Genomic DNA, 12,837 nt, shown 5'->3' with positions numbered 1-12,837 from the left:
CACAGGAATGGACTAGAAACTTGCTTTCTTTTTTAAACATTCTTGTGATTTTTACTCTTCATGTGTGGGCCGAACTAAAGCACCTGGCGCATGGAAGTGCCGTATGTTTGACACCCCTGCTCTAAGCACTATTTTGTAGAAGTAAACACAAAGAAGTAGAAAAGATAAAACATGTTTGTAGTTACATTACTAAACAGTTAAATCTATGAACAGCTCAGGAACAGAAAGATTCAGAATTGTTTTTCTCACAGATCCAGTTTTTGTAGTTTCCTACATACAGTTGTTTCCATTTCCCGTCAGCATTTAAGGACACTGCATTGCTATGGAGTCAATTCAGTCTCAATAATCAGAAATGCACACAACATATTTCACAAATACACACGCTCTGATTCACAAATGTCATTTTATGCAAACGTGAAAAATAAATTCGGAAATACACACCCTGTGTTTCACAAACACACAGATTGTGTTTCACACATGCACACTAAATGTTTTACAAATGCACAATAAGTGTTTCTCACAAATGTGCACACTGTTTTTCACAAAAACATTTTAGAAATTCACAATAAATGTATCAGAAATGCACAGTAAGTGTTTCACAAACATGATTTTTAGGTACACATGTGATGTGAACTCACAGATCATTCGAATTGCAGACTGTGCATTCGAAATCCCGTTCTCGTTTGTGAATCTCCCCGTGTGTGTGAGAGATTTTTCTACGGTGAATATTGAGACTCATCTGACGGAGCGGGTCGACTAATCTCACCATTGGCTAGTGAATCTGTCAATCAAACTCATCGGCAAAGCAGGCGGCTTCGCCTTTAGCCAATCGAATGGCCCCTTACACTCCTCACTTTCAAAGTGACGAGGGAGGGAGCTGTTCAGCACAGCAGTTGAAAGGACGCGGGCGGCAAACATGGCGGAGAGGTCTTCTGAACGGGATCAGTCTCAGCCCGTAAGTAATGCATTTATTTGATCATTCCCTCGTTGTACGTCCTGTAATGTTATTGAATTCTAAGTTGAAGCGTTCTCCTTTGCCAAGTGACATGTGTGAATGCTTTATGAACACTGCAGCCGAGTCGTTTGCAGAGTACCCCCACCGCAAATTAGCTTAGCTTTGTTTTGCTTAGCCTGTGCAAGTTGTGTCTGCCTTTGAGTGAAGTTCAAGCCGGTGTCGGTTCAAGCTAGCGTCTATAGCCAATGATCTATAATAATAATAATAATGGATTGGATTTCTCTGCGCTTTTCAAGACACCCAAAGCGCTTACATTATGTCCATTATTCATTCACTCCTCATTCATACTTGGTGATGGTAAGTGTTGCACACTCTTGAATGATGATAATTCAGGCGTGCATGAGTTTGTAGAACTTTCTTTAATTCGTCTTTCTTTTACAATCTTTACTCGGACCTCACGACTCTCGCCATCACACACGTGCTTCTCTCGTCACTCTCTCTCTCTCTCGCCCCCAGCGCTCACACCCAAAAAGCATCTCAGGACCTCATTTCAGGACCCCTTTAGCTGTCCAAAACTGCCTGAATCTTATAATCTGTGCGCTTTACATTCTTAAATGACATCAGATCACATGTGGTCATCTGTGGTCCCCCACACTCTCCCCTCCAAAAAGAAATGTCGTCCCGACATCGAGGAATCTTGAAGCAGTCCAATCTTTAGATAGTCCAAGGTATTTTCTGGGAGTCAATCATACAAGACACGGTGCACATTCACACTCATGAACATGGCATGCATCTCCCTCTTCACACCACGTTCCAAAAAGTAGATATCACTGGCCAGGCAATATCTGAAAGAATACTCTGCTTCATTTGCAGGTGATGTGTCTCAGATGGAAAGGTGTTAACCTATTTTAACCTTTTCACTATTTACTCAGACCCACATATATTACTATAAGCTTTACGTTCCACCATAGTACTATTGAATGTGATTATGGTCTCAGCTCTGCAGATCCACCCTAATCGGAAATAAAAAATAATAAACACTGCCTACTTACTTCAACTGTATTGTGTTTAACTGAACAGGACACAATGAACAATGTTTTTCCTTTTAACAAACAAAATATTACTATGGTCTAGTCACAAAACTTGGCTGACCTAATCTATCATATGTGAGTGTCTTAGGTGGATGTCTGTTTCTGAAAGGATATAGTTTTGCAGGAGATGACTGCCCCTCCGGGTGCTCCTCGTCTTCTTCATCAGATGATAATCCTGCTTCAGCTCCCCTCTCATCTGCTTCATCGGAGGTTGCTGCCGCCCCACCTTCATTGTCATCCGCTTCATCAGAAAATGACTCCCGCTCAGCCACTGCTTCCATCGCTGTCTCGCATTGTTCTTGCTCTTTGTCAGCTGATTCTGGTTGTATCTCCTCTTCAACAAGTCTTGGTTGATGTTCAACCTGTTCAGCTGGCTCCGCTCGGGTTGTAATGATGGCTCTCCAAGTGTTCTCATCTTCTGAATCACTGTGAGAATCTCCATTTTTTTCAGCTTCCTTTCGTCTTTTGTCTTTGTTTCGCTTTCTATTTTCTGTCTGCACTGTCTTATCAGGTTCTTTCTCAAGTGGTAGGAAGTCGCATGGCAATAACAAATTCCTATGCAAAACTCTTATCTTTCCTGAACCTTTTTCAGGATGCACAGCATAGACAGGGCTGTCTTTGTGTTTTCGTTCTGTGACCACATAGACATCTTCTTCCCAGTAAGACCTAAGCTTTCCAGGCCTACCTCTGTCTCTGAAGTTACGTACCAGCACTCTACATCCTGGCTGCAGTTCTGCCCCATGACACTTTCTGTCATACATTACTTTAGCTCTGTTTTGTTCTTTCTGCATTGTCTCTGTTGCCAACTTGTAGGCTTCCTGCATCCGCTTTCTCCATTTTCGTGCATATTCACTGTGAGAAGTGCTCTGATCCCCAGGAGTCAAACCAAACATGATGTCTACAGGTAATCTGGGACTTCTGCCAAATAAGAGGTAGTACGGCGCATATCCTGTCGCTTCACTTCGCGTACAATTATAGGCATGAACGACTTTGGCTAATGAGCTCTTCCAGTCCGACTTGGCTTGTTCTGTTAAGTTCCGCAGCATAGACAGGAGCGTCCTGTTAAATCTCTCCGCTTGACCATTGCCTGCAGCATGATATGGTGTTGTGCGAGAACCTTGGATTCCACTGTACTTTTCAAGCTCAGAGAACAGTCTGTTGTCAAACTCCTTGCCTTGATCATGGTGCAATTTGGTTGGAAATCCAAACTTGAGAGCAAAATCCCCAAAAATCTTGTCAGCAGCTGTTTTTGCTGATTTATTTGTGCATGCATACGCCTGGGCGAAACGGGTAAAATGATCAATGACCACCAAGATGTACTCGTAGCCTCCTTTGCAACTCTCTAAGTGCAAATAGTCAATCGAAACCATCTCAAATGGGTATGTAGTGACTATGTTAACAAGTGGAGCTCTTGTTGGCTTGTTTGGTCGTTTCCTCTTTAGGCAGCTACAGACCTTTGTCACATAGTGATCTGTGTCTCTCTTCATAAAAGGCCAATAGAACCTGTCACGGATTAATCCAAGTGTTCTTTCCACCCCCAAGTGCCCCATTTCTTCATGTAATTCCTTAAAGACCACTTGATGGAATACCTTAGGTAGCACGAGTTGAACTTTAGTGGCTGACTTTCTGTACAGGATGCCGTCTTCATCAACAAACAACTTTTTCATCTCTCGTGTTAACACAGAGATATCATCCCGCCAGTTTCTCTTATTAAAACGAGGCCACTGTCCTTTCACAACATAGTTTTTCACTTTGCCAATCACTGGATCTTCTTCTTGTGCTTTTTTTATAGTTTGTAGTGAAATTTCTGCCACTGATCTCAATGCTTTCTCATACTCTCCATCACTACATGCTGTTGTGATTGTTGCAGAACACAACCATGGCTCCCACTCTTGCGATTTCAATTGCACTGCCTGTGTAATTGACGTAAGTGTTTCTGGGTCCATTTCTTGTGAGCATTTGAGCATGTATGTTTCCATGTCAAGTGGCATCCTTGAGAGGCCATCTGCATCTCCATTAACTTTTCCGGGCCGATATTTTATCGAAAAGTTGAAATCAGCTAATTCTGCGATCCATCTGTGTGTGGTAGCATTTAGTTTTGCTGTGGTTAACACATAAGTTAAGGGATTGTTATCCGTATAAACAACAAATGATGGTGCATAGTACAGATACTCCCTAAACCTGTCACAAATTGCCCATTTCATTGCTAGAAACTCTAGCTTTCCAGAGTGCAGGTAGTAATTTTTCTCTGGAGCCGTTAGCGTTCTTGAGCCGTAACCGATGACAACCAGTTTTCCATGCTGCCTTTGGTACAATACTGCACCAAGACCTTCCTGAGAGGCGTCGCAGTGCAATATAAACGGGCTCTCAAAATCTGGATATCCTAGTAAAGGGGGACAAACCAGGTATTCGATTAGTTCACACAGCACATCTTGATGTTGCCTGGACCAATTAATTGGTGTGCTCGATAGTAACTGCTCAGCTTTGTTCCGTTTCCCTTTTTTCTGATTTGAGATCGCGCGTTTAATCTCACTGGAAGTTTTCCTGTCAATGGTCATCAAACTATACAGTGGCTTTGCAATGCGTGAAAAGTTTGGAATGTAAGGGCGATAATATGACAAAAAGCCCAACATTTTTCTTAGGTCACCCACTGTCTTTGGTTTGCGGTCTTTGAGAGCTAGCACAGGTGCAACTTCAGCTGGATCCATGCAGTAGCCATCTTTGGTTACGATCTTTCCCAGAAACTTCACTCGATCTCTAAATATTTCACATTTGGTCGGCTTTAGCTTAACACCGTGTGCCTGATACCGACGCAGCACCTCTCTCACCTCATTCAGATGGTCTTCAAATGATTTACTATGAACTAGATTATCATCGAGGTATGGTTGGCATGATTCATCCCTAAGTCCCAAAAGACACTCTTCCATACTGCGCTGGAACTCTGCTGGTGCTGAGGATAGACCAAAGGGGATCCTAACCCACTCATATAGTCCCCAAGGTGTAATAAAGGCTGTGAGTGGTCTACTATTCTCCTCTAGGAAGCCCTGATGGTATGCCTTTCCTTGATCCAAAACTGAGAACCATGCACTTCCACTCAAGTTGTTTAAAATATCCTGCACTCGAGGAATGGGATGACGGTCTGGTATCAGCTTCTGGTTCAGCTCGCGATAGTCCACACACAGACGCAAGCCTCCATCCTTTTTACGAACACAGACAATGGGTGATGAATAAGGAGATCTAGATTTCTGGATCCATCCTCTATTCAATAGGTCCTCCAAATACTCTTTCACCTCTTTCAGCAGTGGCTTCGGTATTGAAGTGTATGTACGCTTCACTGGTGTTGTGTCCTTCAGCCTGATCTTTAGCTGCAAGGAAGGTATACATCCTACATCACTGTCATCTCTGGAGAATGCATTACACTCTTCTCGAAGCATTTGTTTCACTTTTTCTTGTTGGTCTGAGGTCAAGTGGTCTATAGTAACTGGAGGATCCCACAACTCACTTTTATCTAGTTCGGGCTGTCTTTGCTCACCTGTGACACTTTCCAGGATGTCAGTATCACCATCTTTCACCTTGTTAGTAGCTCCTATGGTCTGTTCACTTGAGCTGACTGGTCTTACAGCTACTGGATAAACTGCTTTCACTTGCTGCAGTCGTCCCAACACTGTGCGAGGCACGATTGTAATATCACGACTACTGTTGTTAGTTACCGGAATTGTCAATTTCGAATGATTTCCTCTTTGCAAAACAACCACTGTCTCGTTTATGCTCAGACCCTCAGGCCAATTACAAGTGCTCTCAGGTTCAAAAAGCACATCCTGTTTTGAGGAAAGTGGACCTGTTCTGACAAAACACCTGATCTCTCTGGTCTGACCTGGAGGAACAGTAGTTTTTAAACCTCCGACCTTGACCACGCCCTCCCTGTCGATTTGGTCACTATGTTTCACAATCTGAATCAGCATTCTGGCTTGTTTGCAAGTGATAGAGAATGCTTCCCTAACTGCCCTGCTTGTCACCTCCGGTTGTTGCTCCATTCCATTCTTAATCAGTAGCTCAATTACATTGTAGCCTATGATTGGGGGTTCAGCAACTCCAGGCTCGCTAGACACCAGAACTGGCACAAGTAACTCTATTTGTGGTTGGGTCTCCGCTCTAAGCCTGAACTTTAATTCCACCCAGCCTGCAAATGGTATAGGTGTCTGGTTTGCTGCAGTTCCAACCAGGGTCTCACCCGGCCCTAGGAGCTCTTCGGTACCATGTAACCTGACATGTGGAAGAAAAGACTTTCTCCAGCTTTCATTTATGATGGTAACTTGGGATCCCGTATCCCACAAAGCCTGTGTTAGTACCCCTTCAAAGAAACAATCCACCATGCACTTTCTTCCTATCAGAGCCTTCAGCTTCGCCTGATTTCTTAAGGACAAGTGGCTGGCATAGGTGCGTCCTACAGTTTCTTCCTGATTTCTGTCCTTATCCAACTGTGCTTCTAGCTGTTTAATTCGGTCAAAAAGCATCTCCTGCACCTTGCTATCTTCTTCTGGTAGATTTGGGGAAGCTGCCGTCTGAACATTTACTTTCATCCTATCTGTTTTCTCTGCCTCTGCTCTGCAGCCTCTAGAGAAATGCCCTGAGTGCCCGCATTTAAAACAGTGTTCACATTGGTCAGCCTTGCCCTGTTCTCTGCAAACTCGACATCCTCTCCTAACACCCCTTCTTACTCTTTGAACTGGCTGAGGGTTAGATAAGCTTCTCTTAATTTCTGAAATCTCTTCTCTGAGCAACCTAACTGTTTCAACAAGCTCTGACTCACCAGCACTGGTTACAGCCGCCGCCGGTCTGCGGTTTTTAGGTTTCACCACCTCAGTTGTCTGTTCCTGCACCTTCACTCGGGCATCAGTGACACCTTGGCTCTGCTGACTATTCAGGTTTTCAGACTGTATTTCACTTACTTTAGGGCTCCTACTGCTGATGCTCTTCCTCTGTTTCGACTGTCTTTCTGTTTCAACGCTTGCTGCTTCATTCATCTTCTCAATAAGTATTTCATCTGTCACTGTGTGATCATCAAGATAAGGCTTTAGCTGGAACTTGATATGATCACTTAACAAACCAGTACTTACTGACCTCAGGAATTTCTTCTGAATGAATTGAGCACTGTACTGAGCATCAGACCCCACTTCTTTAGATGCAAGCAACAACCTCTCTTTTAGTTCCATAGCCCTAAACAGGAAGTTCTGAGGGGACTCTCGACTGTCTTGGGTTATGTTTACTAGCTTGTGGTAGAGATCTATTGAGTTATCCTCCTTAAAATGTCCCTTTAATATGACCTTTAGTTGCGACAAGCTAAGGTCATGTTTCACTTCAAGCATATCACGAAGACTCAAGCCAGGACTGATTGACTTTACTACAGCTTCAACCACTTCAGATTCATTATGCCCTCGACTGAGGCCCCTTTCAATCTGGTGCATCAGATTTGTGTATGAGAGCTTGTCTTTTTGTCCTTTCTCGCCAATCTGCCCGCAGATTTTAAAATCTTTCCGTATGGTTACTTCCGGGAGTCTACGAGTCTGTAGGGACAACTCATTTGGGAAAACTGGCGTATTTACAGGGGATGCTCGGTCAACTTGTTCTTTTAACTTGTTAACTTCCTCCTGTAAAAGTTGGCTGCTCTGCTGAAGTTGGGTATACTTGTCTGTTAATGTGCTTTCTGCAGCTGCTGGCTGTGTGTCTAGGGTATTTTCCCTTACATCTTCATGACATGTGATTTCTTCATTACTAAGGATTTGTCAACTGTTTTCATCATCCGACGGAGGTAACAGTTTGCGACATCATCCTCTTCATCATTGATTACATTGTCCACAGATTCTGTTATTTGTTTGATTAACGCGCGCTTTGTCACAACATTTCCGAATGGGATTTTTGTCTGTGCACACACCTCTTTGAGCTGATCCAGCTGCAGGCTCCACAATCTTTGGGACACAGTCTCTGCCAAGGCTTCCAGATCCATGCTGCAGGCGAGTCTCTGACGCTGCGGGCCCCGCTGCCTTGTGCACGTGCCGCGTGCGTGATGAGCGCTCCCGTGTGTCGCTGTGCTGCGGCGGGTCTCACTTAAAGCAGGTGCGCGGCGTTAATCATCCCAGCGGTGCCTCCAATATTTGTTGCACACTCTTGAATGATGATAATTCAGGCGTGCATGAGTTTGTAGAACTTTCTTTAATTCGTCTTTCTTTTACAATCTTTACTCGGACCTCACGACTCTCGCCATCACACACGTGCTTCTCTCGTCACTCTCTCTCTCTCTCGCCCCCAGCGCTCACACCCAAAAAGCATCTCAGGACCTCATTTCAGGACCCCTTTAGCTGTCCAAAACTGCCTGAATCTTATAATCTGTGCGCTTTACATTCTTAAATGACATCAGATCACATGTGGTCATCTGTGGTCCCCCACATAAGCTACTTTCTGTAGGTTCTTAACATGATTCAGATAGAACTAAGGGGAAAACATGCCGGATTTACAGCAGCAAAGAAAGTTTAATAAAAAGTATTGATTTGGAGATGGCGATTTGTTTAAACACTGATGCTATGCTATGCTAACTAGCTAGTTGTTCCGTGTGCTGCCTTTATGTAAACGCGATCCGGGTTAAAGTTAGACACATGATTTTCACAACCCAGACTTTAAGACGGGGTGGACTGTGCAACAAAGTTAATTCATATGACATTCATGAAAACGGCATTTTTTAAATATAACAGACATGAATCCACTGTTGAATGAAAGAAGCCTCATTAAGTTTCTAACGTTAGAACCCGCATTCATTGGGATGACCAGCCCTGTGAGATTGTGTCAGAGTGACAGCCACTAAAATCCCCGTATCTTTACTTCCAATGACGTAATGACAAGAATCCCAAACATTATGTTTTTAGGCTGTTTTGTAGTCGATAAGTAGTCACAGAAAGGGTGGATGGGAGAAATCAGCTGTCAACAGTGATTAGAGTAGAAGTTACTGTAAGTATTACACACAGGCTTCCTGTGATCAGTGTCTTGTCTCTGATTTTTTTAAAGGTGTTCTTTACTACAAGCTCAAGTAATCATAGCAAGAGTGTTTTAAAAAAAATCCCCTTTCATATATTTGAAAATTATGTAATTTAAGATCAGACAGCTAAATTATCTAATCCATGTTTGTTGTGTTTTTATTTATTCTCTAGGAATTACTGAAGCGTGACAGCGTGACAATCTTTTGTTCCTCGTGCCATCAGGCAACACAACTCTCTGGCAGGGCATCTTACAAGTAATTTCTTTTAATTTTACCCACTGATTTTCCAATTATTTACCTTTTTTTTATCAATCTTTTTATTTTGTGATATTTCTATTTGTAATGCATGTGTGTTTATGTGTTTTTTTAAGATGGCCATTTTTAAAAAATTTCCTCAGGGATTATTAAATACCCTTCTATTCTATTTCATATTTTATCATCCTGTTGTATTACTGTTTTACCTGTCAATTGGGAATTTAGCATTTTTGCCCCTGTAAATATCTGTCAGTTGAAAGTATTTGTACTTGTATTCCATGTATCCTGTACCTGAAGATAGCAGACAACAACTGTGCAGACACCCACTTGGCCTTCTTCAGTGACGCTGTGAACGTGTATGGCTTACCTCTGAGGTATTCATGTTATTCATAAAGAAATATTTTATTCACATATCAGGTAGTATAAGTACTTGGTTATTTGTACAAAAATAAAATAACTTTTTTTAGACTCCTCTCTGAAAACAAAGGCAACTCTAAAACTCTTTCCCCTCATGAATAACATTTTACCCCCCCTTAACAGTCTCTCTCACCTCATTTTTTTCCCCAGTGATACATGTAACCCACTCCTGCAATTTTTTTAACCTAGAAATTCTACTTATTGGCATCATACATAAGAACATTACATTTTAAACTGATGTGTACCGTATTGGCGATGCATTTGTAATTATGTGTTTGAGACATGATTTTCATGTTATTGTCAGGGTGAGAGGAGATCACGGAGGAGAAAATGTGGGCATAGCCGAGTAAATGCTCACAGTACGTAGAACTGACACAAACGGCTTCATTGTGGGAAAAGTGTACACACAATCAACGGTGAGTTGAACCTAGTTTTAGAAGCTTTAATATATACACAGGGCTCCAGACTGCGTCCATTTGGTCGCATTTTGCGACCAAAATTTGAGAGTGTGCGACTGAATTTTACACCCAGTCGCACATGTGCTACCAGTAAATTTGCCTCCTCCACCCTCCGTATTTTTTAAACATTAAACATGAAAGGAGCACGTCAATGATCGATGAAATGAGAGATGAAATCATCAATGAGACGCGAGCGCACACGCAGGCAGACACACACACTCGCGCGAATACTCATGAGACTGGAGCACACACTCGCGTTTCATTGAGTGATGCCTGAGGCGGCCAATGCGTGTGAGAAGAATAGGGAAAGTCACTGCAAGTGGCTAAAATATGTGGAGGGGCGGGGCCTAGAGATAATCGAGCGCGCTTAAACATCCGTGGGAAGGAAACGGAGACAAATATCATCACAACCTGATATGTGCGTCTGAGCTATGAGCAAGCGAACTATTGATTCGTTTTTCCGACCTGCAGCTAGTGTACCAGTGACAGAGTGTACAGCAGGGGTCTCAAACTCGCATGAAATCGAAGCTGCAGCGAGACTGAAAGAGACCAGGAATTAGGAGTTGTCCTTAACATTCAATTTCGTTTTAATATGCCTCTCCCCCTAAGTATGAGCTGTGATATTACATCTTTTATAATTATTTTAATGTTTTGTAATGGATGTAACCTTTTTTTAATCAGTTGGTATTTTAAATTATTTTAATTGATCAGTGAACTACAAAAAACCCATCAGGACGCATGTCCCATAATGCATTGTTTTGTAGTCTGTAGGGCAGCTTTTAGTCAGTTCAATACTAAATTTCCAGCTGCGTTCGCTCTGATTGGTGTCTTGCTCCCACCCCTTTCTCGTGATATTTTTGTTTTGATTGACAGGTGATGTTGGAGCAAAAACAAAAACATACATCTCACACCAGGTGATCTGTGCAGCGTTACGTCCATCTGGGTGATCTCAAACACGCTTATTGTGCATCTTGGCTGAACCTATTTGGTGTCACCAACATGAATTTCCATCCTCTAATATTTACATACATTTAAGTATTGTTTGAAACTGTGAAATTACGAAAGGTTACTACGGTAATCACTTGTTACTAAAAACTTTTTTTTATTCTAAATGTATGGTATTTTTTTTACTATTTTTACTTAGTTGTACTGTCGTGACAGCGATGGTGATGTCAGTTTACCTTCATGTTGCATCTTCAAAAGTGCAGAATAAAATATGACACTGAATTAGAAACAGCACATTGTAATTTCTGCATCTATTATTAAAGTATTTATTTGTAATACAGTGGAAATTAGTAGATTTGGTTAGAATGTTGATTTACAGTATGCGCCCCTAAATTTTCTGGTCGTGCCGCTAAAACTTTCAGTTAGGGGCCACTATGCTCCTAGTGAAAAAAGTTAGTCTGGAGCCCTGATACATAAAAGTGAATGATGTATTAAAAATAAATCTGACAATATAATATTTCTTTTTGCTTTTTTCCAAATACAGGATTGAGCTCCTCTGGTGTGATGTCTTCGTGAGTGTTACTGGTTTATATTACAACATCCTGCACTCTCCTGAGGACCAAGACTTGCTCAATATCAGTCACATCACGTATTCTGCTGCCATTACATTTTTCTACCACGCATTCAAGCCAGTTTGGATGTCTTTAGTGACGCGTGGGACAGCCATCCAATCAGGACGGAGCAAAGCATGACACCAAATCAGCTGTGGCAGTTGGGCTTGACCCACAACCCTGTTTCTGATCCCCGGGTAAATGCTTTATTTAATCTCACTGTACTGGACAACTGATTTGTGTGCAGTTTGACTAAAGTGGAAAGTATCAAGAAGAGTATCATGAAATCATAATGACTACAGTGAATTTTCATCGAAAATGAATGAAAAGGATTATTGTTGTGTGGTGCAAACAATTTCCCTAAATTGTTTGTTTGTAGGAAGAATAGCACATCTCCAAGTTCAAAATGCATCACAATGCATGGCCTTATGAGCCATCAGCTGTACTAATCTCACTACTTTGTTAAGGTTCACTTATTTGCAAATTATAAACAGTTATGGAGATATGAGGTCTGCCTGCAAGCAACAATATAAGTTATTATTAGTCGGTCACTGTTCCTACATAATCTAAAACACAAAAAAAACAGTGCTGTTCATAAACAGTTTTTTTTTTTTTTTTTTTTGTCAGGGTATGCTGGTTCCAGAGATTGAATGGGAGGAGAGTGGATCCATGACTGAACCTCATCCTGGGATCAATGTCCTGGTATGGGACAGTCCTCTTTTGGGTCCACAAATGTTGGAACTGCAAGACGACATCAATCCATTGTGGAATTCAGACCGTTTGGGAGTGGACCTATATCTTTACTGTCCCGTTTGTTTAGAACTTAATTTAGGCGACATAATTACATACAGAAGAAGAGAGACTGAGGGGAGGAAGACAGAGTTCAAATCAATGCTGCTGTAATGTTCAAGGGACTTCATTGTATGTAAGGATGTTATGAAAATTAGTTCCAGTTTAAATAAAATTCAAATCAGTAGAGATCCCACATTTGCTTAAATTTTGATGTTTTAATCTGTCCATGTTTTCTCTGAATTTTACTCTGCAATAAAGGGTGAATGTTTGCACTTTGTTGTTCTAT

At 41.8% G+C, this 12,837-nt stretch overlaps 1 protein-coding gene across 1 annotated transcript; it reads right to left on the bottom strand.

Annotated features, from left to right (window-relative positions):
• Positions 1 to 1,355: 1,355 nt before the first annotated feature.
• On the bottom strand, positions 1,356 to 7,823 carry LOC111948209 (the record flags this gene model as incomplete). Its single annotated transcript, XM_023960048.1, has 1 exon — positions 1,356 to 7,823. A coding segment is annotated over one exon (5,745 nt), but the record flags the coding sequence as incomplete, so codon positions are not given.
• Between the last annotated feature and the right edge of the window lie 5,014 nt (positions 7,824 to 12,837).

Source organism: Oryzias latipes, chromosome 11, assembly GCF_002234675.1.
Source record: "Oryzias latipes chromosome 11, ASM223467v1".
Classification (NCBI taxonomy): Eukaryota; Metazoa; Chordata; class Actinopteri; order Beloniformes; family Adrianichthyidae; genus Oryzias; species Oryzias latipes.
This window is presented reverse-complemented; position numbering and strand designations above follow the sequence as displayed.